Consider the following 27,877-nt stretch of genomic DNA (forward strand, 5'->3'; position numbering starts at 1 on the left):
AGCCTCTGGTGTGGGGGGAAGCCAGATGCGCTCAAGTTCTCCTCAAAAATCTGTGTAAGGAGATGAGACACGGGAGAGCGGGCTGGGGAGCAGAGCATCCCGGCGGGGCCGCGATGGAGCCGGTCCTGCCGGGGATGCTCCGCTCCCTCCCAAAGCCTGCCTTCCCCGGGGAGGCGTTTGAAGGCTCCCTTTCATCCGCGCACCCTGCGCAGAGTAAACACCTCCCGTAGCCCCAGCCAGGCGGGCGAGGTCTGGAGCGGCTGCAGCCGCGGGCAGGACCCCGGGGGCAGGCAGGGCCGGTGTCCCGCTGTCCCCGCAGCCGATAGGCGCCGTGCCAGCCCGGCTCCGCGGGCAGGCTCGCCCGGCAGAGCGGCTGCGGTGCTGGCAGGAGCCGGCTGGCCTGCCCGCAGCTCTGCCCGGTTATATGGGCAGCCGCGGAGGTGGGGCTGGGCTCGGCCCCGCTCGTCAGCAGCATCCCGGGCGGCGGGACAGCGAGCGCTCGGCATCGGCGAGTAACGGGACTGGCCGCCGCGAGATGGGCAGGAAGCTGGACCTCTCCAAGCTCACCGATGAGGAAGCCAAGCATGTCTGGGAGGTCGTTCAGCGGGACTTTGATCTGAGGAAAAAGGAGGAGGAACGGCTGGAGTGAGTATCTGCGCTCCCGTGCCTGAGTTGGGGGAGAACCAGCCGGGACCTCGGGTCCCCGTGGGCAGTGGGGATGAAACAACCTGCTGAGGCTGTGGGCGAGGCGGCACGGCAGGAGACCGGGCTGTGGCAGCCTGGCACGGTTAATGGATTGCGATATCAGCGGCGAGGTGACGCATTCGGGCAGCAAAGGTGCGAACTGGCGCCGTGCCACCGGCAGCGGTGCGGATCGGCGACACCGCCGCGCTTCGTGGGGACAAATACCAGGAAATGCCTCTGTGGGGCTGGAGGCTGGTGGGGCTCTCCAGGGGAGGCTTCAGCCGGGAGCTGAGCGTGGGATTTGGCTGCCCTGGTTTTGCTTCATGTGATGGGTTCTCGTGTGTTTGGGGCAGGAGTTGTTCAGTGGGTCCTGGGAGCCCTCAGATCCCTGAAGAACCCTGGAAGAATAACTGAGAGAAGTAGTAAACCCACTACTACTAGTAAACCTATTTTAGTAGCCTTATATACGCAGTACCAGGGGCTGCACTGTCCTGGGAAGGTTTTAGGGGCCCACATATTGGGAAAAGACTGAAAAGTCACCAGAGCAGCAAATTCTATGAACTTCTGAGTCCTTATAAACAGAGTGTTGGATGAAAGTGCTGTTTAAAAAACGTCCTGTCAGATCAGATTAAATTTTGAGCATGTGAAATCATAAAGGTTCAGGTTTTGTCCATGAGCTACATCAGATGCTGAACTTAATAATGCCTTAACATAGTTCAAGAAGCTGCAGCGACCCTCTTTGGGGTCTGGCCAAGTTCTCACTACCCAGAGGAATGGTCCATGCTCTCAGACTGGGTTTAGGCTGTGCTGCACTCCCACTGAGCCCTCAGACCCTCCCAGCTCTGAATTTTGTGCACCAAGGCTGGTGCTGTTACCAATGCCTGGGGAGCAGGAACTCATTAGTTCCTCTATCAGATCCAAAAGGAGGGGTGAGGAGCGACAGCCATCCTTGGTTTGGGATATCTGCATCCCCCAAAACCTTTCAGTCGTGGGACCCCTCCATTTACACCAATGGCTACACAAAACTCAGTTTTGTGTAGTTTTCATCCCCCTGATTACTTTTTTTTTAGCCTAAGAAAAGCCAGCCTGTGTGGGAGGCAGAGATAATTCAATATCATCATCTACTGCCTTCCTCTGCTGGTAGCTCTGAAGAGCAGGAAGGAGATCAGACAGGGGTATTTAAAAAAATTATCACCCTGCAAAGGGTGAATGTCTCCTCTGTGATGCATCTGGGCTCAGCCTGGAGGGAGGAGGTGGAGACCTACATTGCTGTGCCCTGCAGCAAAGAATTGGGCGAGGTGAATTCCTTCCTTACTCGGCCTTGGCGCCAGACTGGCTTATCTGGGTCCTCTCTGCTGCCCAGGAAGCTTCCAAACTGAGTTCCATGCTCTGGGAGATGCAGGACAGGGGAAGGTCTTGGGATGCTCCTACCCAGCTGCCGTCTCTCCTCCTAAGGATCATTTCCCCTGGTTTCTTAGTTTTATTTTCTTCTTTAGTCGTGCCCTGAAGAGGGCTGGCATTAAGCATTCTGTACTACAGAAATTTCTGTACTTTCTGAATAATTTCTGCAACAGACCAGACCACCAGCCTGGGAAAGCATGCCACATTCCTGAGTGCTGGACATGGAGCTGCACAAGAATTTTCTGCCTGCAACAAGCTGGGACATGACGTGACATTATGGGAGACCCTGCAGCCATTCACTCTGTGCTCTGACCAGCCCCATTTACTTTTCTATTCATTTACTTTTCTATTCATTTACTTTTCTATTCACCGGGCTTGTCTCAACCTGCCAGCCTTGAAGAAATGTCCTGTCCACCCCCTCCTCAGCTTGGTCTTTTTCTTCCCTTTTTGCTGCTTCTCTGTATTCTGTTTTTGGCAGAAGCTATTCACCTACGAGGGACAAAGGCTTCAGCTGGCCACAAGCTGCACAGGCATGTGAGGGCAATGCTTTGCCCAAAAAATTAAATAATGGCCATTTTGAGGGGTTTCTCCCTGATTCTTTCCATGCCCACGACCCCATTTTTGGGGGTTGGCTCCCTGCATCTCTCCTGGGGCTCTGTAGGTCCAACCCTGCTGCAGCTGGCATCCCAACACCAGAGATTAATTTATCCTGCCATGAGCAGAGCAGGGAAGGGGCTGGCTGGTGCTCCTGCCAGCAAGAGGAGACAGGAGGCATGCGGTTCCTGCGGGTTTTAAACTGGTTTGGCCGAGACTCTTCCTTCCTTTGGCAGGTCTGGTGGGTGAGGGAGGAGAGCTGAAGGGACCCAACCGGTCTCTGGGAACCAGAAAAAGCAGTTCCAGTAAAAAAGATCAGATCCTGCTGGCAACAGCCTTAGCACGGGAGTGGAAAAGGAGTACAGAGTCCAACCCAAGGGTTTTCTACTTGAGGGTTTCTTTTCAGAAGTCACTTAAGTTTACTGCTGGGACATTTGCACCAGTTTGTGCAAATCACTGCTGGGATGGTGAACGGCTGATTGTACAAACAAGGTGCCCAGTTTTCTGTCTTTATGCTGGTTTTTACATCTCCCAGATGCAAGTGCAAGTTGGTGTCACTCCTGAGTGACCACAAGCAGAGGAGTGACACCAAAAAATGTGTCTTGCAGTGCGCTGGCTGCCAGCTGGCCAGAAAATTCTTCCTTGGAAAAAAAAAAAAAAAATCAAAAGCTGAGTCCTAATGTGCAAACTGATTAGGTTAAACAGAGATTAGCTTCCTTGACATGCCTGCCCTTCCCACTGCCAGTCACACCACTGCTCCCAGGGCCAGCCAGGCTCCTGCTGTGGTCACCCCAGCTCCTGCTGTGGTCACCCCGGCGTCACTGGGAGCACCACCAGTGCCTCGTGGTCCACACTGTGATCCTGAAGCAGCCTCCAGACCTGATCGCTTGAGGGTTTTAACCCAAGCTGACTCCTGCTCTGGAAAACGCAGCTTCCTGACCCTGTCTAGAGAGAAAACAACTTTCTAGGACCTTCCCTACAAGTCAAACATTTTCCTTTCAGCCATGGCCCCAAAGGCAAACATACCTGAGGCGGTGCGTGGCACGGGCAGCAAACAGAGAGCTTTTGGGCAGTGCAGGGTGCCCCACCAGCCTGGCAGGTGTCTCAGCTATCCAGACACTCCTTCCCATGGGGATTTGCTCTGGCAGCCAGGTCTGGATAGTGGAGGAAGCCCTCAGGGATGCACTGCCAGGTGAAGGTGCTCTTGGAAAGTGCTTCCCTTTCACGGGATTGTCACAAGCCTCTCCTCCTGCTGCATCCTCTGAACAGCCAGAACCTTGCTGCACATAACTTTATAAAGTTGTCTGCTGAATTTTTAGTACTGTAGGACTATATTAAAACCCCTTTTAATCCTTTTAAATCCCAGATTTTTTTCTTTCCCCCCCACCCCCCCTTTTTTTAAACTAAGAATTCCAGAAAGATTTTAATTCCCTGCAGGACTCCAGGCTTGAAGGTTGTGTCATGTTGGGATACAGCCACAGGGTTTGAGAAGAGCTGCTATCCCGAGGTTTCTGGCATTAATGATCAACACCCTGTGAAACAAACAAGACAGGTTTTGGCACAATCACTTTTTTTTTTATGATCCTTGTGGGTCCTGTCAAACTCAGAATATTCTGTGATTCTAATATTAAATTAAATCTAATATTAAACTCCAGTTACCCGTCCTGATTCTGGAGCCCACTTTGTTCTTAGCTTATTTAACTCGTGATATGTTATTTATTAGATTTGCCCTACAGCTGTTTCCACAAGCTGCAGACTTGCAGTGTTCCCTGGAAAATCGTTCCTGAAATGATTGCGGCGTGATGGGCTGTGCCATGTGAGAGTTTGCAGCGAGACAACAACAAACTCAAGCTCCTGCTTTTTGGGGGGGGTGTTTTCTGCAGGGAGCTGAAATGCAAGATCGACCAGGAGAGCAGCAAGAGGGAGTTCCTGACCAGTCAGTCCCACCTCAACGAGACCCACTGTGTGCACTGCCTGCAGCCCTTCAAGTTCCTGCTGAACAGCAAGCGGCAGTGCCTGGACTGCCGCTTCTACACCTGCAAGAACTGCAGCCGCTACAACAAGAAGGAGCAGGGCTGGGTCTGCGACCCCTGCCGCCTCTCCAGGTGCTGCTCCTCAGGGAATCACAGGATGGCTTGGGCTGGAGGGCACCTTAAAGGCCAGTTCCACCCCCCTGCCCTTCTGTTAGAGCCCCGTCCAACCTGGCCTGGAACACTTCCAGGGATGGGGCAGCCACAGCTGCTCGGGGCACCCTGTGCCAGAGCACCCTCACAGGGAAGAATTCCTCCCCAATATTCCATCTAACCCTGCCCTCTGGCAGTGGGAAGCCATTCCCCCTTGTCCTGTCACTCCAAGCCCTTTTCTCAAGTCCCTCTCCAGCTCTTCTGGAACCCCTTCAGGCAGAGGAAAGGGCTCAGAGGTCTCCCCAGAGCTTTCTCACCCCCAGCTCTCCCAGCCTGGCTCTAGAGCAGAGGGCCTCAGAGCACCTTTGTGGCCTCTTCTGGTCTCATTCCAGCAGCTCCACGTCCTTTTTTTGGGGACCCCAGAGCTGGAGGCAGCTCTGCAGGTGGGTTCTTACCTGACTAGGGCAGAGGGGCAGAATCCCCCACTCCCCTGCTGCCCACACTGGGGGATCAGCCCAGCACCTGAGGGGATTTCTGGCTGCCAGTGCACATTTCTGGCTCTTGTCAACATTCTCACCCTGCAGCACCCTCAAGTCCTCCTCCCCAGAGCTGTTCCCAATCCATTCTCCACCCAGCCTGTATATTCCCTTGGGATTGCTCCAACCCAGGGGCAGGACCTTGCGCTTGGCCTTGTTGAGCCACATGAGTTTCTCACAGCCCCACCTCTCAAGGCTGTCCACGGTCCCTCTGGGTGTCATTCCTTCCCTCCAGCATGTGACAGCACCACACAGCTTGGTGTGTCAGTGAACTGAGGGAACACTCAACCCCAGTGCCCATGTCACCAACATGTTAAAGAATTCCAGTCCCCGTATCAGCCCCTGGGAACACCACTCCTCATGCTCTGCTCTGAGGGACAAGGTGATGAGGCTCAACAAGACTTGCCCAAACTCAGCATCCTTTTAGACGACTGCATGCCGTGTTTTTGTTAAGGTACAGCTTTTTTTGGGTGAGGGTGTGCTCACCTGGGCGTGCCTCCTCTCTTTGGGCAGGATCGTGAAGATCGGCTCCCTGGAGTGGTACTACGAGCACGTGCGGTCCCGCTTCAAGAGGTTTGGAAGTGCCAAAGTGCTGCAGTCCCTCTATGGCAGGCTGCAGCCGGGCCAGGGGCTCAACTCTGCCTTTCTGGGTGAGGAATGGCCACTGCTGCTCGTGGGGAATCTGTGCTGTACCACCTCGGGGAGCAGCAGTGGTGATGCTGCTCTGAGTGTCGTGGGGGACCAAGAGTGCTCCAAACATCCCGGGGAGGAAGCAGAGGTTCAGGGCTGTTCATTCAGACACAGAGCAGGTGTTCTTGATGGCTTTTCTACTGTTAAGTCTTAAGTTTTTACCACAGGCTGGAGAATGTAAGATCATTACAGCTGATAACACCTCTGGATCAGCCAGACCAACCCAGTACTACCATGACCATTAAACTACATCCCCAGGTGCCAGATCCATGTGTTTTTTGAACACTTCCAAGGATTGTGATTCCACCACTTCCTTGAACACCTTTTCAATGAAAAACATTCCCTAATATCTCATTCCCTAATATCTCTCATAATTTTCAAAGTCCCATGTCCTGCAAGTATGTAAATTTTCAGCTCTTTTTTTTTTCCTTTATTTTTGGTCTTTTCATCACAGAGCTTGTGAAATTAACCCCAGTTTAACCTGCAGGATAAAGCCAGCCCTCGTTTTTTTTTTCCCCAAGACCTGATGAATTTTGCAACTAACCTGATTGCCCCCTGGCACTGACAAAACTGTGCCAAAATTGGTGAGCTACCTGTCACCATAGCTGTTTTCTTCAGAGCTTCATGGACAGACCATCCATAGTTCTGATTTTTGTCCAAGGGTGCATAAATAAATGATTATATTAATATAGCATTATTACTAACTATCTCCTAGCTGTTATTCATAGACCTCCTACTCCTTGGCCTATTTCCTTTGGAAGCCAGTGTGGAGTTTATTCCCATCTTGAGGAGCCACAGAAAAGTTTTCACACATACCATTGACATGACCTGTTTCAACTGCTCCAATCACTCTTTTAGTCAGGCCACTCATGGCAGTAATAGCAGAAAAAAAATTTAATGGACCGAGAGACAATCCATGCATTGTTTGGACCGAAAATGCATCAGAGCACACAAAAACCCAACCAAGCATGAGGGTAACAGCGCCTTGGGCTGCTTTAAGTTGAGAATCTGATGCCTTTTTCAAAGGGAAATGATTTTGTTGTCTATTACTTCATTAACACCAGTGAATTGGCTTGACCCCCGAGCAAGAAGGAATCTCCTCCTGGGATGTATCTCTGGCCATCTGCAGTTGGCTGTGCCTTCCCCTGCAGCTCCCAGGCATGTTGCATCAGCCTGGGGAAGCAGTGGCAAGCAGCTCTTTGACTTTTAAAAGTCAAGTCCTGTCTCCAAGCTCCTGGTTTGTTCTCTCTAAAGAGCCTTTTTAACCACTGCTTCTTGTGATGGCTAGAGAATGAGAATTCCAGTTAGCCATGGCTCTGAGGCTTGCTCTCTGCCTGAGGAACAGGAAGAAAATGTGATTATTCATTTTTCCCACCCTTCTTCTGTTTGTTTAGGTCTTCATGACAGAGTTTATAGCCTGCCAGACATTAACAGTAAGTAAAAAAAGGGGATTGCAGCAGGGGGCTTGCAGTTCAAACAAGGTTTCCAAAATCTTTATAACTTCACACTCCTCCAGCTGTGGGCACTTCTGAGGAGATTTGGAGTGGTCAGACCAGGGAAAGCATTCCTGCATTGCAGTGGAGATGGACTGCAGTGCTCAGCCCCTGCATTGTGGTACATCTGGGGTCTCCAAGGGTAGATTTGGATACAACAAGGCTTTGAGTTACATGCCAAACTTGAAGTTTGCAAGCACTCCTCACCTCAAAGCAATGGGTCATTGATAAATAGAAGAACTATGGGAATCAGGAACAGCTCCTGAACCTTCAAGCACTGGAGTCACCCAGGTGGCCCTCGGGGTGCTCTCTGTGGTGCAGGTGCCCCTCCACTTCCACATCTGTGATGGTGCACGTCTGGCAGGGGAAGCAATGAGAGGCCAGCAGGAAAAAAAAAATAAATAAATTGGGGAGTTGCTTCTAATCTGGGCTTTTTCACCCCATGTAAGAAGCATGGCCTCGCCTGCAGGCACACTGGTGTGACCAGCAGGGTGGGGACACTCACCTGCTGCCTCTGTCCCCTCCAGGAGAGTGCCAGCTGCTCAGCAGCTGTGACGCCGGCGATGACAGCGACGAGGAAGACAACGTCCTTCGTGGGGCTGAAGCAGAGCGCTACAGCAGGGTGAGTGTCTGCTTCTGCAGCTGCCCCTGCCTCACTCCGTGTCCCTGGCCTGCCCTGGGTGATGGTGGTGGTGGCTTTCTGTGCCACTTTCTAAACTGGACCTTTCCCACTGTTTTTCTTCTCTGAGATGAGCTCCTCTCCCAGTTTGTGTAAAAACAACCATGTCAGTAACATCATAAATACTTGTGCTCTGGAAAAAAGACTCACTCCTAAGACTATGGTCATCACCAATTAATATAAAAATCCCAGCTCCCACCTGTATAATGAGAACCCACCTACTTTGTTTTTTTTTTTACTAATGACCTCTCAAATATTCAGAGAGATCTGCCTGCAACATCCTTCCTCTGAGGATGGGGAGAAGCTTCAGGGCTCAAAAGCATCACCTGGATCTCTCTCTGAGCTGTAACCTGGCTCAGCTTTCCCAGAGTGCCTTTATAAGCCAGGAGAGAGATTCTCACTCTGCTTACAGAGGCTGTGGAAATCAGGAACCCACTTTTCCTTGCCTTTAGCACGAGCACACACTGTACCTGGCTCCCTTCAAGCAGGACAGCGTCAGGCCCAAATTCTCTCCGCAAAAAGCAGAGCAAACTCAGGGAAACTAAGGAGAGAAAGGTCCTCCCTCCCCCTTTCCTCAAGGTCAACTGTGTCTCACACTGAATTTGCCTTTCTTGCACTTTGTGTGCTAAAGATGTGCAAGACAAAGCGGCTGCTGTCTGTGCACCCCTTTGATTTCGAACTGGACTCGGATTACTCTGCTCAGTCTCGCCGCCAGTCTGTGCAGCTCTCTCCAGCAGCCAACAGCCCGGATGCTTTCCAGGTACTGGGAGACTCCTGGGGGGGTTCCTTTCCTTTCTTCCTCCTTCTCCTTGCTTGCTGCCACTGCTCCTTCAGCCTCAGAGCTCCTTCAGCTGGTGTTGGGAGGCAGTGTGCCAGTCCCTGAGCCTCATCACTGTGATCTCTTCTTCCAATTGAAGTCCTTTGCCTCAGGCCAAGTCAGGAGCAGGACATCTGATCCAAGTGAGGATGAGTGCTAAGATGAGACAGCAGGAGGTTCTCTGGCTCTGTCCCTGCAGATTTCCTTGCTCTCAGCAGACAATGGTTTTCTTGTGTTGTCCCAAGGCTGTGGAACACACCCTGGTTTCCAGCAGATTCAGTGCTCAAGGGGTTAAATGAAATCAGGTTCTTCTCCCATGTTCCCATCCAGCTTGGGGCTGGATTTGCCATGTGGTGGCACTGGGGTGCAGCTGGCCAGCAGCTCCACGAGGCACACGACCTTTGTGAGGTTGAGATGAATCCCACAGAGGGATGAACACTAGGAGGTCAAACACTGCAGAAATGCTGGTTGCTTCTAAATAGGAGACTGGATGTGCCTTAGCATCCAGAGCTTCTGGCCAGGAGCAGGACTCAGGCAGATCCAGACAGTGCAGTGAGCTGTGCCCTGTGACCCCACCTACGGCCAGGGGCTGACCAGCCCCACTTTCCTGCTCTGGGGGGGAGCACAGGTGGGGCCACCCTGGGTGTGGCACAAGTTCTTCCAGCCTGGGAGGCTTCAGGTCCAGCTTTTTGGGCTGCTCTTGTTTGCCTTTCCTGGTGAAAGTGCATTAAAGCATTAAACAGCTCCTTCTTTTTGAAAATGTTCTGATTAAACTATTCTTGGGTAGAAATAGGATCTGTAACAGCAACTTAAATAAATAAATCTGCACAACTCGACACAAAATCATTAGATTTTGGTGGAAATAATTAGATCTCTCTTTTTGTTTGTCTTTTCCCCCTCTTCAGCAGAAGTCAGTGTAAGGGCTGACCTCTGTCAAACTGGATTTATGGATTACAGGTTATTTGAGGTGGTGGCTGTTTGAATAAGTAGAAGGGGATGGCGTTTTAAAAGATCCGAGGGTGTTGCAGCCTGGCTGAAGGAACTCTGTGCTTGTAAAAATTACCAGTGCCCCCTGGCAGTGGTGGGAAGTATTGCTCAGGGTTCAGCAGCGAGGCAAAGCCTTTAAATGGGCTTATTAGGAACTTTTATATTTTATATAAATATAATTGGCATTATAAAAGGTCAATCCATGCATGTCTTGAAGAATGAAGAGAGGAGCTCTTAGTGGAGGTCAGGAGAGACAAGGAATCGTAGAATCATAGAACAAGTTGGGCTGGAGGGACTGTGAAGATCATCCCATTCCACCTCCTTCCACTATCCCAGGTTGCTCCAAGCCCTCCCAGCCTGGCCTTGGATGCTTCCAGGGATCCAGGGGCAGCCACAGCTCCACACTTTTCTTACTCTGGGGGCCCCTGAGCTGGAGGCAGCACTACAGGTGGGGGGTCACACAAGTGAAATCTCCGTGGGCAGCTGCTCAGCAGCACCCTCAACTCTCAGTCCTTCCCAGATTTCCCCAACTCAGCTGAAGATGGCTCCCAGGAGTCGAGGGTCACGGATGCAGACCTGGTGTTCCACCACGTCCTGCAGGAGCCGGGCGTGAGCGCTCCGGAGCAGCACTTCAGCACCGAGGTTCGGCTCACCCTCAACGCACGGAGGAGGAGCCTGGAAAGAAACCCAAAGCCTGGTGGGTGCCCTTGGCCAGAATTCCTCTTGTATCCTCTTGGGACAAGTGGCTGCAGGTGTTGGACCAAAGTGAAAACATCTTTGGGGTTTTTTTCTGAACAGCCTCAAAGCCACTAAGAGGGTCAACGCGATTTATCTGTCTGCAAAAGGGGTTTATCTTAGGAAAGAATCTTGCTGATTATTTGTTGTTATTTAGTTGTAAAAGGGCTGATCTTGCTCCCAACAAAGCCAAAGGGTTGTTCCTAAGGTGTCCATACCTACTGGTGATTTCCAGGGTAGAAACTAGACACAATCACATGCTAGAAACAATGGGGTGTGTTTCCCGCTGCAGGCAGAGGAGTTCAACTCCTTAGTAAAGGATGTTGTGGCTGCAGAAAGCTTTGAATTTTTAGGGAACTTGGACTAGAACTGGAGGTGGCTAAGTGGCATCCTTGTAGCTGGGCAGGGTGCATGGGTAGGCTAAATGATCTGTGGATTTGTGAGTCTATAAATACCCTCTAAGAGGCAGAATTTGCCTTTTATGACCTCTGTTTTCCCTGCAGTGATGGCAGAGCCAGGAAGGTTGGACACTGGCTTGTGCATATGCAAATGTAGAATATGTCCTTCTGTGTCTCCAGTGGCCTGGCTGTATTTTCAGGACATTTGGGAATGCTGGGTAGACCTTAACATGGCTGTTTAAATTTCCATTCCAACTCCTGATGGAGCACCACAGAAGCAAGGTCCCCTGCCATGTTAAATCCATTTTCTGTCATTGTTTTTGTCTCATTTGAAATTCTCCTTTACGCAGGAGACTTTCCACTCTTTTTAAATGCTCCATCCTAAGCTGGCACCTCTCTAGCCTGAGCCTGAACATCTTCCAGCACCTGGGCAGTGCACAAAGGGCAGCATCCAAACCTTGTCTCCCAAAAAATTGGAAGGCAGTAGTGGTTTTTGGTGAGGCTGTTCAGGGCATGACAGCAGGGACGGTGCTCCTCGTGCCCTGTGTGGGACCCTGCTGTGCTCGGTGCTGTGTGGGCACAGCATGTGGGGCTGCAGCCTGGCCCATCCTTACACTGGGACTGGCTTGCAGAAGCACCTCCTGCCAAAGGGTAGGGAGTCTGATCTGGGGAAATGCCTCTTTATTTCCTTGTCTTAAGGATGGATGTCCTGGAAGGAGCTCAGGGGTGTTGATGCCCTGTTAAGGCTGACCTAGAACAGAGGCTAGACAGAGTTAAAGAATAAAGGAGGGATTTATTAGAAGGTCTTAATGGTTACACCTTGGGCAGCACAAGAGCCCAGCCAGGGCTGCACCCAAGGTGAACCAAAATGGTCACAAAATAGATGACACGTCATGGGGTCTCACACTTTTATAATTCTGGTCCATTTGCATATTGGAGTTAATTGTCCAATTATAAATTTAGGTTGTGAAGGCCCATCCTTTTTGTTTTCTCTCCTTATTCTGCCATTGGTTGTGCTCTTGGGCCTGAGATTTGGATCACTTGTCCTAGGTCCCCAGCTAGAGAAGGAATTGTTTTGTCTCCCTGCTTTGTGAAGAGAGCTTAATATCCTCCAATATGAAGCTCAGGACTACACACTAGAGCAGCACAGAATGTGAAAACTATAAAAGGCAAACCCTGAGACATCCCTGTGAATGCCTTGTGCCCTTCTCTCCCAAGGCCTGCCCTGGAACGAGCCGCCCCGGGCGCGGTACTCGGCCGACATGGACACCTCGGATGAGGAGGTGAGGGGAGCCCAGCTCCCAGCCCACACCACCAAACGCAGGAACAGAGCCTCCTCCCAGGAGAACATCAGCCACTCCTCCAACCAGGTACCAAACAGCCTCTGCTGACACCCAGCCCGTGGCCACGTCCCTCCTGTTGCCTCTGAGGTGCAGGGTGGTTCAGGGGAGAAGAGAAGCAGCAGTGGCCAGCTGGGGTGTGCTTTTCCAGTCACAGCACAAAGAAAAGCAGGCACTGGTTGGTGCTTCCATGGCCCTTGCTGCCATCACAATAACAAACCTGCCCTTGTTGCTGCTCGTTTTCCAGCTTGTCCTTATTAATCTGAGTTACTTGTGGGTTCTTGTGTCTCCAGAAAGGCTTGCTTAAATGGAATGTGCCAGTGCTTAATAACCAGATGGAGGTCTGGAGATGGAGATTTAATAAGCACCAAGATCCTTCTCTTCCTGTGCAGTGTGTTCCTGCCCGGGTAGGACTGGGTCAGGATGACCTGTCACATACCTCTCCTGAGTGATGGTAATGGGAGGAACAGCCTAAAGAAAGGATCTAAGCTTGTGTTTTCATTGTCAAGCAAGGACCTGCTGTTCCTGGTGCTCCCTTTGCCAGTGGTGGGCGGTGAGGATGGTAAAGCTGATCTGGTTCCTCAGATCTCATGAGCAGCAAAATGCAGGGTGGTGTTTGGCTACAGATGCAGGGGCAGAATCACTTTCCAGTCTCACAGCTGGTAATTTGGCATGTCCTGGACCCCTCTTTGGGCAGTCATTATGAGATCTGAGACCACAGCCATCCCTCAGCAACACGCTTCACATGCCTGGGTAGGCAAAGCTCCTCTTTGCCATTTACTTCTGTGGGCACATGTTTTAATTAGCAAATGCCTTTCTTTCCTCAGCCAGCAGTAAATGGGAGAACCCTGGACTGGGTGTCCTTAATGAGGCCACGCTGTGTTAGGCATGAAATGTGCACCGTGCTTTACAGTGGGGAAATGGGCCCAAATTCCTACCAACGCCTCCCACGACTTCCTCCAGGAGCTGGGGAAGCTCCCGCATCCCACCTCGGGCTGTGGTTTGTTCCCTCACACCTGGAGGAAGGCTGGTGTGGAGCCCTGTCACCCTAATGGTTACGAGGCATCTTCTCACTCCCAGTTTACCCCCATTTGCTCTTGTGGCAGCGTTGCTAATTAGCTTAAATAGCTCCTCATCCTCCCTGCCCTTTGTGCTGCTGATGTGTTTACAGCCAGCAACCATCCTGCCACCCAGCCTGCTCCTCACCCAGCTCTAACTAAATCAGGGGCTGTCCTTAGTCCTGTCACTCCAGAGCTGAAGCTTCAAGAACAAAACTTTTTAAAAAAATGAAAATTCTATTTTAAAAAGCACTTAAACTTGATGAGACACACACAAAAAAAAAAAAAAGCCCTGAATTGGTAACTGTGTGGATGTTTGCCTTCAGGTTTTTAAGTCAGGTAGCAACAGGACCAAGCCACAAGAAATAGCTCCAATTTACCAAATTTCTCCCAGAAGCCATTGTGTTGTACCACTGAGCTCAGTGGTTCTGGATTCCCAAAGCTTCGATGGGGTCTGGTCCTTTACAAAAAGCTTCTGTTAGAGGCTTGGGTAGAGTCACCTGTCCTCCCTCCTCACCAACAAGGGGTGGTTTCCCCTACCTGATGTTATGGGCTGTGCTTTAAGCTTGTTTCCCCTTGAATGTTTTAGTGCAGAGCACAGTTTGCCAGCCTTTGTCACACTGGGAGAAGGGCAGGGTGACCCAGTCCCTGATGGAGATGTGCCCCAACGGGGTGCATTAAAGCCAGCCTTGGCTGGCAAGGAGAATGAAGCTTTTCAGCTCCTATCCTGCTAGGTATCCATCAACATCAACAGCAGCCCGTGCTTTAGGCTCTGATCTCTCCCAACCTCTTCCTTATGGAGATGGGGCAGTGGTGACTCCTGGTTTGTCACCAGCTCTGAGGCTGATGCCTCATCAGAGGCTTCTCATTGTCACTGGGAGCCATGCAAGACTCAGGCCTTGAACAGGACTGAAAAACCACTTAGCAATGGGCTGAAGTGCTTCCTGCCAGGGCGTTTAATGCTGCTTGGAGGTGCTTCCACTTCGGGGTGGTAATGACAGCTCTGCTCTCCACAGTGCCAGGTTTTTATATTCATCTTCCCTCAAGCAGATGCAATCATCCCTATCTGTTGTGAGGGCCTAATTAATCAAAGGCTGGCAAGCACAAAAACTAAGTGAGAGGATGGAAATTGTTATAAAAGCAAAGCCCGCCCCTCACATCTCTTTGTTGCCACCTCTGCTTACTGCTTTTGCTGCTGGCTCCCCTTTGAATGGGCAGAAGCCACTCAGAACAGCAGTGATGCACTGGTAGTGTCATAAACCAGGCAATATTTATCATCATGTATGGTTTGTTTGTCTGGATCAAAGGAAAGAGACTTGTTTTTTTTTTTTAAGAAAGAAAAACTTCAATTTCTAAAGAGGATTAAAAAAAAAAAAGAAGCTTCCTTTAATGTTTACAGTGATCATAGAGATGTTTTGGTTTAAATGGATCTGAAAAATATCTCATTCCACACCCCTGCCATGGGCAGAGACACCTTCCACTGTCCCAGGTTCCTCCAAGCCCTGTCCAGCCTGGCCTTGGACACTTCCAGGGATCCAGGGGCAGCCACAGCTCCTCTGGGCACCCTGTGCCAGGGCCTCAGCACCTCACAGGGAAGAATTTCTTCCTAATGTCTAATCCAAATCCACCCTCACCACAAAGGTTTGTCTTGGCTCTTGAGCACAGGAAGTAACTTCTCTTTGATTTTCAGGGTTCTGTCTGTCATGAATTTCTCTGCCCTTCTCTCCATACCCCATTTTAGTCAGAAGAGTGAGGGAGAAGAGAGGAGCTGGCATCTGGGTAAATCAGTGCACAGAGAAGTGAGAAAATTTCAAAGTGGTGGGGAAAACTTTCAACTTTTTCCACTCTGATTTTTTTTGTGGATTCCTCTCCACCACTGTGTTAGCAGGCATGTGATGGGGTGGTTACAGCTTGAAAAACATGCTAGTGGGAAGTGAAAATGGATGCTGACTTCAATTTGGGGCAGCATGGGAGCGATGTTGAGATGGGTGGCTTTATTACAGGCTGGTGCTTTTATTGGTGATGGGGTTTTACATTCACTGCTTCAAAGCTCCAGATGCTGTGGTGGGAATTGTCTTGTGCTGGGGGCTCAGCATTGCTTGGAGTTTTCCAGATTTGGGGTTGCTCTGCACCTCCTGGAGCTTACTGGCATTTTTAAGACAATACTTAAAAGATATTCTTTTTCAATGTCTTTTAACTCTGCCCACGGTGGCAGTGTCCTGCTTGCTTTCCTCTGCTGGTTTCCTCACTGTCCTGGCAGTGGTGGCTGGTCTGTTCTCTCCTCCTCCCCCCTCTCCCTCTCTCTCCCCTTTCCTGTAGATCCATGAGCTCAACACTCGCATGTCCGCAATCGAGCGCGTGCTGAACCGCTTGGAGGAAAAAATCCTGGCGCGCCCTGACGAGGTAACCAGGCAGGAATCCTGCAGGGATGCACCGTGGGCCCACTGCTCCCTTCCCCTGGCCACTGCACAGGCTTCACTGAAGCAGCCAGCACTGCAAGATACACAAAATCATGGGAATATTTAGGCTGGAAAAGTCCTTCACTGAACCCTGTCCCTAGGTGCCACAGTGACCCTGGGCTGTTTGATTTCACTCCTCTGTGTTGGCCTTGGAGGCTGTTCTCCACTTCCAGGTGATGGAGTGCCTTAGAAAACATTGCATGGCAAAACAGAAATTGCAGGAAATTTAACCCATTTAGACCCTGTGCAAACCAGTGCCTCCCTTGCCCCCTCTGCACAAGGAAAATTTGGTTTCAGTCTGATAATTCGTCATGTGCTAATTTCAGGAGTTTTGTTAGGTGGTGTCTGTATCTGCAGAGCTGTGGCAGCTCATTAGAAATCATGGGGCACTCAATTAATACCTCTGAGGAAGGCACCAGGTTATTGTGACTGTGAGAGCTGAGTCAAGGAGCATTTCTGTATCTCCTCTGAGCTGCCCTGATCTTACCATGCCATCAAACTTGGAGGAAAGCAGCTAAATTAAGTTAAAGCTGAGCAACAGTGTAAAATCTGTGAATACTTAGGCTGCTTAACATTGATTTTTGGGCTTCTAATTTTAGACTATGCACTCTTTTCCTTCATGTGAACCCATGACCACTCTGGCAGCTGATGGCTCAGTAGAATGGATGGTGATAATTACAGGCAAAGCCCCCAGGCATGGATGAAACAATGCAATTTCTCCATTTTTTTCTAAAATTCACAGAGGGGGGTGGCCACAATTTTAATCATTCAGGGTTTCCATCAGTAATCCCAACCAAAGGAGTAAGAGGTTTTCACAGTGTCAGGTTCCTACACTTTATGCCCATACCCAGAGCAAATCAGAGTGCAAGCAGTGGGTCTAAACAGCTGTGGGACAGGCTGAGGTTAACAACAAAGCAAAGCTTTCCAGCAGAAAGGGTAGCAGAGCCCTGGAATAGGTTGCCTGGGAAAAAAAAAATGCCTGCTGCAGATGCTGCTGTTGGAGGCTGTTAAAAAACAGCTCAGACAAAACCCCACCAGGTATGACGCAGGCAATTGTATTCCCATCTTGATGCAGGGGTCAGCAAGTTCAGGAACTTCTGGAGATCTCTTCCAGTGCCTGGAATTGCACCTAACTGTGGGGGTGGGTGGCAATTTGCTGTCTATCCTACAGGGAAATTTGCTGTGTGGGTTCTCATCCCAAATGAGCTTACCCAGAGGTTCCAAAAGTGACCTCAGGGAGTGGCAATTCCCATGGCTGCTTCCCTCTCCCTGGTGGACCTTGTTTCTGACTTCCTGTGATCTCTGTCCTCAGAGCCACCAGCCATGCCATGGCTCCTAACGAAAATGTGGGGATTTTTGGCCCCAAATCCCTCATGCCCACCTTCTTAAGGGTGGGGGAAAGGCAGTCTTCCATGGAGAAAACTGAGCAGGTTCTGTGTGTGGGGAAAACGGGAGTGGAGGTTCTTTAGGTCAGGGGTTTGTGTTCTTCAGTGAGGAGCTGCAGCCCAGCTGCAGAGGGCTCTGCTGCTCCCTGGGGTGGTTTGAAAGCCCCTCTGTGGTCCCACTCCTGGAGCTCCTCTGCTTGCTGAGCCTGTCTGGACCCAGGCAGGCCCCGTGCCCACCCCAGGAGGCTCTCACACCTTTCCCTTCTTCTGCTCCTCCAGTCTCTGGCTCCAGAGTCCCACACTGACCCCGATGCTGAGGAGGAGGAGCTGAAGAGGAAGCTGGAGGAGTTAGCCAGCAACATCAGTGATAAAGAAGTCTCCTCTGACGAGGAGGAGCATGTAGAAGAGAAGAGAGCAAAGAAACCAGAGCTGAGTTCCTCCAGCGAGGCCATGGCCAGGGATGTTCGAAAGGTAATCTGTGCCCTACCACCCCCATCATTCCAGGCTGCATCCGTGGTTCCTCCTGCTCTCAGTGGTTTGTGGTTTTACACCATGAAAATGTGACTCTCCTGTCCCACACCTCCACCAGGGCTGTGTCTGTGCCTGCTTTAACAATGACACGGGATAGGGAAGTCCCAGGGTGTTGGATGTGGGCATTTCTCCTTGTAGGCTCTCCCAGTCTCAGCCAAGAGTCAAAAGTAAAGCCTCTGAGAGTTCTTGCAGGCTACTGCCTGTCATGGAAAGCTACACAGCCTCCACATCTACTTAAAGGAGTGGTCCCAGCATCTGGAAGTCACTATGGAGAAGAGTCCTGGGGTGGGAGAAGAGCTCGGTGAGGATTTAGTACCAGCAGCCTTTGTCAGGCACCTGCTACAGCCTGAAATGTCTTTTCCTCACCTGTCAGTGCTCCTGAGTCCCTAAATCCCTGACCCCACTCTGCCAGATCAGCATCTCTTGCATTTCCAGCTCTGTGCTGCCTCCTGTCCCTACTCCGTGGTGGGGACAGGGGTCAGGGAGAGGAGGACAGATCACAGCAGTGCAGAGGCTCCAAGATGATCCATGAGCACAGATGGAGAGGTCAGCACTCCCTGCTGGGTCTCTGAGGGCTGGTTGGCTCATCCCCTCCCTCCTGCCTTGGCTGTGGAAGGGGGATGTGTGCCTTTGCTCCAAAATGCTGGCAAAGGAAGGAGGCAGGCACCACGCTGCCCCTCTGCTCTCCTGCAAAGCTTGGAAGTCGTGGTGACTTTCATGGTGCCATGAAGCCTCCCTTTAATGTGCATTTGTTCCTCACAACACAAAAAACGTGGTGGGTTTGGGCACCATTTGCTGTGCCAGTGGAGCAGCAGTGCATCCTTACCCACATCCTTATCCTTTACTGCCTCCTTTTTCCTGAAAGCTGCTTTCAGATGGTTGCGGCAGCCAGACTTAACTTCTCCTAGATTGAACAATCTGCATCACCTTAATAACCATTTCTAATTAAGTGCAGGTAAGTGGTAAGTCACCAAGCCAGGGTGACTTAGTTTCTGTGTGAGCTGCTGATCTGCAGCAGGCAGAGGCTCAAACCCTGAACTGTTGGTGTGGTGTCAGTGTAAGATTCTGGTTTTTTATGAAATGAAGCCTGGATCCTCCAGATTTGCTACTTTCTATGCCCCCCAAGCCCTGCTAAGAAAAAGGGAGGAGTATTGAGATAGAAGTGCCTGCAGTAGCTGGACCAGCCTTGGTTAGAGGCTGTCAGCATGGATGATGTTTAACAGCAGCTTTCCTTACACTTGCAACAGACCCAGGTTTGGATTTTGTGTGATTCTGAGGGATTTTGGGTAGGAGGTTCCTTCAGTCAATAGAAAATCTTCTGACTGGGGGAGCACTGTGATGGAAGCGCACGAACCTAATGGAAAATGTGAAAAAACTCTGCTGTACCATGAAGGCACCATAAAATGATAAAAATGTCATCTGGACTGAGTTAGCTGCTTCTCTGCAGGACAGCTTGCCCGGAAATACATGCAGCTGTAAACACAACCAGCACATATGCCACCCCCATCTCCTTGGTTTCTAGGGAATTATCAGCTGGGAGAGACATGATGAGTTTCTTGGGACCATTTTTACCGTGTTTAGCACCTCATCAAGCCCAGGGCAGCACTTAGGGCATGATTGCCATCAGTGCTCCTTGGGGTGGGAAGAGAGGACGTAATTAGCCCCAAGTTCTGTCGGAGTGGCAATACAATCATTTTATGGGGTCAGGCTGGTTTTATTCTTTTGCCACAAACCCAAGGAGCTGTTTGCATCCCCGCTCAGGCCCGCTGAGCTGTAAAGCAATATGCTGCAATTAGAGCTTAACTGCTGCGTAACCAAGTGGCCCTCAGGTGCTCCCAGTGAGAGAAACATCCCTCCACAACCTCTTCTCCAAGCCCTTGGAGGTGACCTCTTTTGTCACAGCCATGCTGCAGAAAGCAGGGGCTGAGATCAAAGCTCTGCTGGTGGAGAACCCTTCAGGAGCAGTGTAATTACCTCTCCTCCCTCTTCCCACAGCTCCTGGAGGTCTGGCGCCCCTCTCCCCCCTGGCTTGTGCTGTTCTATACACCACCCCCAAATAACATCCATTTTTCCCCCCCTTCCCTCCCTCCCTGTGCTTTGGCTCTCGCAGAGGTCGTCGGCTCAGGCTTTGAGTGAGATCACGGCCAAAGTGCTGAGAGCCATAAACGCCACGGAGGAGGCGGTGTGGGAGTCGGTGCATGGACACAGCCAGGGCTGGGCCCTCCCTGCTGGGCAGCTCCCAGGCCTGCCACATGGGAAAGAGGTGGCCGAAGTGTACCAGGAGCTTGAGGAAAATGTAAGGCTCCCCAGAGCTTTGGGGCAGAGGGGGGTGGGAACACAAAGGAATCCCCCACCGAAATTTCTTAGGGAAATTTCTTAGGGGATGGTCAGCACTGAAAGGATGGTCAGCACTGAAAGGATGGTCAGCACTTGAAGGATGGTCAGCACAGGGATTAAAAAGTCTGGTCTTAGAGGATGGTACAACAGCAAAAGAAGGTGCTCAGTCTTGTGGCTTTCCTTCCTTTGGTTCTTGGGTGATGAGTGTGGTCCCCACCCTGCTGTAGCGTGGCTTTGCAGGATTTCAGCAGTCCCTGCTCCAGCAAAACTTGTGTCCCATTGCCTTCAGCTCCTGCCCAGCACTGTGTGTTTCATCAAGGGGTTCATGAGCATCACCCCCCTCTTCACCAAGGCTGCTTGTGCCTGGGGCTGATGGGCTCATGGTGGTGACAAGTTCACAGCCAGAGCCCAATCCCCCTGCAAGGTTTCTGTGAGCCCAGAGCACTGACAGCTTTTTTAGCCACCATAAACCCACAGGAATTGATTCCCTGTAGAAATATTGTGCATCCACAGTGCCTTGTACCAAGCTCCAAGGAAACAGTTTGAAGAAGAGTTGGATCTCCATCTGTGTGGTCGGGTTTTGCTGTGGGGAATGTCCTGCAATGGGGAGCAGGGTTTTAGGACACACTCCGTGGCTCCTCTCTCACTGGGGAAAGCTTATGAGTAAGGGAGCTGCAACACTGGATGCTTTCTGGCCAAATACAGCATCCCAGGGGAACAGGGTTGGATGCATGAATGTTTTGGGGTTCCCCCTCTCCCAAGAGAGGGGATAGGGCTGGGAAGGATGAACTTGGGGCTTAGTGCTGCTGCTGCTGTCAGCTCGGGACAGGGGTGGGTAGACAATGGCCCTGGGAGATGTGTGTCACCCTGCCACTCCCTCGGGGAGCTTGGCTGAGTCAGAGCTGGCTGGCCACTCTGTTCTGCTCTGCAGGGCATGCCACCCACCTTGGAGGGCACTGGGAGAGTCTGGTGGGCAGCAGCAAATCCCTGTGACTCAGGCTGGGTGGTGCACATCCTTAGGATTTGCACTGGGATGGGGGGGACCTCTGGGAGCGTGGTGCTGTGGTTTGGGTGGATGGGCTGCAGCTCAGTGCATGCACAGGGCTCCTGTCAGGCAGCTTTGCACAATGCCCAGCCCAGGGAGAGCTGGGAGGGCTGGAGGAGCAGAAATTGCCATGACAGTACCGAGACCTTGGGATCAGTCAGCAGAACAGTGGCCACATCTGATCCTCTGATGGGATTGCATACTGAGGTGTTAATGTTTCCTGAGCTGCCTTGCTTGGACCTGTGTCCTTGCAGTAACCTGGGAGGAGACAAGTGGCAGTAAAACCAGAGGTTTTATTGGGGTAGAGCCTTTCACCCTTGTCCTCTAGGCAGCAAAGGCTGCCCTGCTCTGACCCTGCTCCCAGCAACACAGACTGAGCAGGTTTGGAGAGTTTTGTCTCCTCCTCACAGGGCACAGCAGCCTGAGCTGGTTTGCAGCTGGTACCTGCTCTCCTCTGAGCACACAGCACAATGGGCTGCTGCTTCTCAAGCAGGTCACTGAGTTTTGGTCCTTCCTGTGTTCCCACTGAGCCTCTTACCACTTCACACTGTTGGTAATTGCCCTCAAAAAGCCCAGGGAAGGGAGGAAATGAGAAGAAAAGTCGTGTCAGAGCTGACTGGCACTGTCTGTGCTGCAAGGCAAGAAGGCAGTCAGAAGAGAGTGGCAGGAGCTGCTGCGTCTGGGGCTGCAGCCACAGCAGGGGAGGAGAACTCCAAGAAGGTTAATTCTTCAATGCAAGTCTTCCTTTTGCTGTATTTCAGGTGTACCTGACTGCTGGAAAGGCCTACCAGCTTGAGAAGACCCTGAAGGAGCTTGAGGAAGGGGCTCAGCACAGCGGCACTACTGACTTGGAGCTCTCGGAGCTGGAGGACAAAGTGGCCTCAGCAGCTGCTCAGGTGCAGCAGGCAGAGAGTGAGGTGAGGGCCTGACCCTGGCAGGTGCTTTGCCCAGCCAGTGATGGGAAAGAGAGCCACTGGTGGATCCTCCAACCACCATCTGTGTGTCTTTTCCCCTCTTCCTAAAGATATCGGACATCGAATCCCGAATTGCAGCCCTGTCTGCTGCAGGGCTGACAGTGAAGTCTGTGGAAAAGGCAAAGAAGAAGTCAAGTGTGCAGGTGAGCATGGAGGGTGGTGGCTGTGATGTACCTGCTGCCCCTGGGTGCTGGGAAGGGCTGCTTGGCTGGCTGAGCCATTCCCAGCTCTCCCCGTGCAGCCTGGTGCTCTGCTGTGGCAGACTGAGCTGTCTGCCTCCTCTTGCACCCCAGAGACACCTCTGCCTTCCTCTGTCCACAGGCTGCCTGTCTCCATTCTCCTGCTCCTGCCAGCAGCAGTCCTGGGGAGTCTCTGGATGACATTAAAGTGAGTGTGTGTCTAATCACAGCTGGGGGCTGCCTTCAGAGCAGTGGCCTCAGTGGAGACCCCTGCCCTCCCACCCCTTCCCCTCAGCAGGCTGCTGCCCTTCTCTTGCAGGCGATGCCCGGACTGCAGAGGTTCAGGAGGAAGTTCAACAGCCCCCTGGAAATCACCAGTAAGGACCACAGCCCTGCCCATGAGAGATGGACACCTCTGGGGGGCTGGGCTGGGTTTTGGGGCTGCTGCTCCCCTCTCTCTCTGCATCCAGCTGTGTGTCTGTAGGGGAGTTCCCTTCCCTGTGCTCACAGCCTGCTGCTGGGACAGCCTCAGGTGGTAACTGGGAAAGGAGGCAGCAGCTGGCAGGGCTGGGGACACTGGTGGGACACCAGAGATCAGCCTGAGGTGGCTGAGTCCTCCAAGAACCAGGAATTCTCTGCAGCCACCCCACGGTCCAGGGAGACACCTGTGTGCCTTCATCCCGTGGGCTGTAAGGTCTCAAAGCCTCACCTAAGCCCATCCTCTCTTCTGACAGCAATTTCTCCCTTGCTTGGCCATCTTGGGGAAGGTGTCCTTCCCTGGGTGGCATTCCCCACCCCTGGAAGTGCTCCAGGCCAGGTTGGACAGGGCTTGGAGCAACCTGGTCTAGTGGAAGGTGTCCCTGCCCATGGCAGGGGCTGGAACAAAGAGTGGATTTCAAGTTCCTTTCAACCCAAACCATTCCATGACTCTGTGATTTTGACCCTGCTGCCCACCTGACTCAGCCACTGCTGGGGGGTAAGAAGCCCTCCAGGGCCCAGCTGTGGCCAAACAGCAGCTTGGGAGAGCTTCAAAGTAGATGGTGACCTGAAACTTGGTGTGGTGGGGGGACAATCACTGGAAATGCTTAATTCTGGCCAATATCAGTGAGACCCATTAGGAAATTACTTTTCTATTTCTCTCTTATCTGTCCTCACAAGCTTAAAGGCAGAAAGAATGGCTCTGCTTACAGATAATGGAAGGTGAAGGGAGGGAAGGGGGAAAAGACCATTTATTGCAGAGGTAGAGTAGCATTTCCCCCATTCACACAGACAATTAGCAGTGCTGTTCCCCAGGCTGGGGCTGCTGGGTGGAAAGGTCCCTTGTCCTCATGCTCAGGAGGAGTCATCTGCTCTCCTTCCTGCAAAGGGCAGGCAGATAAAGGCAGCCCTGTGAGGAGACAGAGGGAAGTGCAATGGGGACAGACTTCACCAGCAAAGCTAATCCCCGTGCTGGGCTGGGCCAGGGCTGATTTGGTCTCCTGACTGCCTGCCTGCCAGGGCAGGGACTTGGAAAGCTGGGCCTGAAAAGGTGCAGCTGGTGGCAGAGCGGAGGAGATGAATTAAAGGCCAAGAGAGTCTCAAGGCTGGGGCAGGAAGAGCTGAGAGCTTCTCCCATGCCGGAGTTTTGTTGTACCATGGAGCTTTCCAGAGCAGAGTCTGGAAAGGCTGAGCCAGCTCACAGAGGGCTCTGGAAAGCTGAGCAGCAGCAGCTCTTGTCTTGTCACTATAGGACACAAGACAACACGACGCAGACACGCTGTTGCTCTCAAGGCAGGAAAAAGCCAGTTTATTTTCTGACTCCAACATTTATAGATTTCCAAAGGTGACAGTGGACTGGAGGGTGAAAGTGCCACCTCTCCAAGGACACTGGACAAACCAACAGTCCATCAAGTCTCTCCTCTTCCATAAAAGAATGCAAAACAATAAGTTGTTTACAGAAAGTGTGTGAGAAATTTTGGTATGAGAATGCAAACACCAGAAGGCTTAAAAAAATCTTCAAAAATCAGGGCAACATTGTCTGCTTCTTACCAGAGCGCTCCCGGAGAGGGAAGTGCTGGGAGTGCAACCAGAGGGGGATTAGTCAATCCCAGGTGACTTGGTGGGTCTCTGCACCCTCTGGTGAGGCGGGTGAGGAGCTGCTGCCCACCCCTGCTCCCTCCCTGCAGGTTTTGATGACTCCTTTGAGCGCAACTCGGCGTACCGCGGCTCGCTGACGCAGAGGAACCCCAACGGCAAGAACAGGAGGGTGGAGCGGCTCTTCGCGGTACGCAGCCAGCCCCGGCAGCTCTGCTGGCTGCCCCTGGCACTTCTCCTCCCCACAGGTTCTCCTCAAGCTGATGGAGCCCTCAGCTCTCACCGTTGGTCCCTCCACGCTGTGTGGAGCGCCCGGGCACCACCCCTGAGCTCGGGGATGCCACGAGCTCCAAGGATGAACGTCCCTGAGTTCCCGCTGCCCGCGTGGCCTGTGGGGTGGGACAGGGACTCACTCTGTGCAGTGACAGCTGGAAAGGGACAGGGAGGTGCTGGGCTGGCTCGGGGTGCTGTGGACACAGTGGTGGGCTGAGGTTTCTCCTTCTTGTGCCCCGCAGAAGCCTGTGATGACCCACCTGTCCTGAGGAGAGGGGAGCTCCCTGCTGCCGCATTTCAGTGAAGATACAAGACCTCAGCAAAACAAAGCCTCTCTCAGCCTTCCCTGCAACACTTTTCTCCTCCTTCTCCTGAGCCCCTCTCTCCCTGAAAGCCTGGACAGAAAGGAAGCCAGAGGCCATGGGCAGGAGGCCTTGCTGGGAGTTGATGGGAAGAGGAGCAAAGCCCTGGGGTGCAGCCATGTGGCGTGGGGTTCTCATGGGAGGGTGCTGGAATGAGACCTTGGGCTGGGGCAGCTCTTTGGTGCTGGGTCAGCCGAGGGGACCAGAGAGGTACAGAGCAGGAGTGACCTCCTTGGGGCAGCTGGGTGTCAGTGTGACATTCAGCTCAGGGACAGGGCAGGGACACAGCCCTCGCCTGGCAGAAGCTGTCAGTGCCTGTCCCTGCTCTCTCCTGGCTGCTGTGAGCAGGGACAGGAGCTGACAGTGAGTGGGGAATGCCCTTGGGGTACCCCAGGCAGAAGAGGCATCCCAGTGCTGGGATTCACATCCTGATGGTCCCAATCCCCTGCCATGTCCCATGGAGCTTTGTTTCTCTTCCCTGAGCAGCAAAGCAGGATGAGAGCAGTGCTGCTCCCTCCCAGTGAGCCCTTGCTCTTTGCCCCAAGCATGCAAACACCCACCAAGCCTGAAGCAGCTGAGGCCATCAGGGCATGGAAGTGAGGCGAGGCCTGAGGGAAGCAGTGGCAAGAAAAGAGGGAGGAAAGGCTGGAGGGCTTGCTGGGGATATTGGTTTGCTTTTCCAGCTCTTGAAAACATCTCCACTCCATGTGAGGCTGTATCAGACACAGAACCCCAGCCTGCAGAGTGTCGGTGCTCCTCTGCTCCTCAGAGGGCTCAGCCCCTGCCAGGATGCACTTGGGTGGATGAGCATGTCCCCTGTCCCTGGTGATGGCACTGTGGAGCCTCTTAGAGCCACCCCATCCTTTGTCAGCACCGTGATGACCTTTGGGAGCTGCAGCAACCCTGGGCCCTGGTGTCAGCCTCGCCCAGCTCCCCCAAGACGTTGGTTTTCCTCCAATATTCAACTCTCCACTGATCCCAGTGGATCAGTACTGGCCCCATACCCATGAGCAGAGCATCAGGATGGGCAGAGGGTTGCTTTCTCTTGCAGTCACTTTGGAAGAGGTTTTTTGTTCTGTCCCTGTCCTTTACAGCCCCCACTCTCCTCCTTCCCTCCCTCCCCAGTGGGCAAAGTGGGGAGGATCACTCACAGCTGGAGCAGGGACATCAGACCAGTGCAGAGTTTCCCCTCCATGGCCACCCAGGCTGGATCATTTTAGGCAATTCCTGAGCATCCGAGCTAAAACCACTTTAATTACAATCAGTAGGGTGAGTTCTTATGCAAATAACACTCATTTGGCTTTGCTAGGAGTAGAGGCTGCTAACTGTGTAGGAATTGGTCCTGTGGTCATCCCAGAGAGTATTGTGAGTCCATAGGCTGGGCTTCCCAGCTGGAAACAAGGCTATTTTCTTATTTTAAAATTAAATCCTTGTGGCCTGAAGCTCAACAGGGTAAGTGCAAACCTCTGCTGTGGCAGAAACCCTCCCAGACACTGTGGCTTCACTGGATCCAGCCTGTGCTGTGCTGGGATGGCAGCTCCTGGGCTGGAAAAAGGGAGCTTCACCAAGGGTTTGCACCCACCCTTCTGGCATCAGGCTTCAGCCTTCACCCAGCCCCATCTCTTGCTTGTCTGGCTCCATCCATGACTCCAGTCCTTCCAGTCCTGACCCTGTGGAGGAATCCTCGTGGGGAACCTCAGCAGTGCAGACCAAGGCATCGCTCAGTAGCCACCCATGTTGTTCTTTGCTGGTTTCCTGACCCGTTTGCCTGTGTAGAGTTTATAATAAATGTTCACTAAATCATGCAATAAAGCCAATTCTGTGTCCAGAACCACCACCCATTTCCCAGTGTCAGTTTTTTCAGCAAAGGCTCCTTTCTCCTCCCATGGAATCCCAGAATGGCTGGGCTTGGAAGGGACCTCAAAGCCCCTCTGCTCACACCCCCTGCCAAGGCCAGGGATGCCTTCCACTGTCCCAGGTTGCTCCAACCTCTGTCCAGCCTGGCCTTGAACATTTCCAGAGATCCAGGGGCAGTCACAATTTTCTGGTCACTGTGTGCCAGGGCCTCTCTGCCCTCATAGGGAAGAATTCCTTCTCTATATCCCATCTAACCCTGTCCTCTGGCAGTGGAAGCCATTCCCTGTGTCCTGTCCATCCATCCCTTGTCCCAAGTCCCTCTCCAGCTCTCCTGGAGCCCCTTTAGGCAGAGGGAGGGCTCTAAGGTATCTCCAGAGCTTTCTCTCCTCCAGGTGAGCACCCCTAGCCCTCCCAGCCTGGCTCCAGCCCTCAGAGCATCTTCATGGCCTCTTCTGGACTTGCTCCAGCAGCTCCGTGTCTATCCATGTCTTTACCCATCCTGTGCACTCCTTGGTTTAAAGCTGGCCAGGTGGAGCAGGCAGGAGCTGACCCAGCAGCACTGAAGCCAGTGGGTGCACATCAGGATGGCCAGACAGTGGCTACAGGGCCACGGTGTGATGGTGTAGGTCAGTGGTGCCTCTCAGCATCTCCTGTGGTCGAGGTGACTCTGAGGAGTGTTAAAAAGTCTCTTTTCCCCAACCCAGCTGTCTAAGAAGGAGTCAGAAGTCTTTGGCTGTTGTTCTCAAGGCTATTTATTATTTTTTTATCTAAAACATTTTTTGCCTGGCCTGCCAAGGTCTGTTCAGCAGGTCAGTCTGAGGCACACTGGGCTGGTGTTGTCTTTTACACTATAACCTACATATTCGA

The 27,877-nt window shown here is 52.2% G+C and overlaps 1 protein-coding gene across 4 annotated transcripts; it reads left to right on the forward strand.

Moving 5' to 3' along the window:
- Nucleotides 1–26,990, forward strand: MLPH (melanophilin). 4 transcript variants are annotated; one of them, XM_064433539.1, is made up of 17 exons: nt 4–645; nt 4,563–4,784; nt 5,852–5,988; nt 7,423–7,461; nt 8,049–8,143; nt 8,832–8,960; nt 10,515–10,701; nt 12,356–12,507; nt 15,855–15,938; nt 17,659–17,850; nt 20,021–20,206; nt 22,054–22,209; nt 22,317–22,409; nt 22,588–22,653; nt 22,765–22,822; nt 24,611–24,708; nt 25,034–26,990. In XM_064433539.1, the coding sequence occupies exons 1-17, from the start codon at nt 425–427 to the stop codon at nt 25,058–25,060; spliced, it is 2,142 nt and encodes a 713-aa protein (XP_064289609.1). In that variant the 5' UTR covers nt 4–424; the 3' UTR covers nt 25,061–26,990. The 4 variants fall into 4 exon arrangements, with proteins under 4 accessions (XP_064289610.1, XP_064289609.1, XP_064289612.1 ...); XM_064433540.1 differs by lacking the exon at nt 15,855–15,938 and having other exon boundaries at nt 1–645; XM_064433541.1 differs by lacking the exon at nt 20,021–20,206 and having other exon boundaries at nt 9–645.
- The last annotated feature ends 887 nt before the right edge of the window (nt 26,991–27,877 follow it).

The sequence above is a fragment of the Passer domesticus genome, chromosome 10, assembly GCF_036417665.1.
Source record: "Passer domesticus isolate bPasDom1 chromosome 10, bPasDom1.hap1, whole genome shotgun sequence".
Taxonomy (NCBI): domain Eukaryota; kingdom Metazoa; phylum Chordata; class Aves; order Passeriformes; family Passeridae; genus Passer; species Passer domesticus.

Coding starts and splice junctions, on each gene's coding strand:
- MLPH (XM_064433539.1), top strand. CDS start 425: ATGGGCAGCCGCGGAGGTGGGGCTGGGCTCGGCCCCGCTCGTCAGCAG. Junction 5,989..7,422: donor GCTCAACTCTGCCTTTCTGG/GTGAGGAATGGC, acceptor CTGTTTGTTTAG/GTCTTCATGACAGAGTTTAT. Junction 22,654..22,764: donor AGTCTCTGGATGACATTAAA/GTGAGTGTGTGT, acceptor CTTCTCTTGCAG/GCGATGCCCGGACTGCAGAG.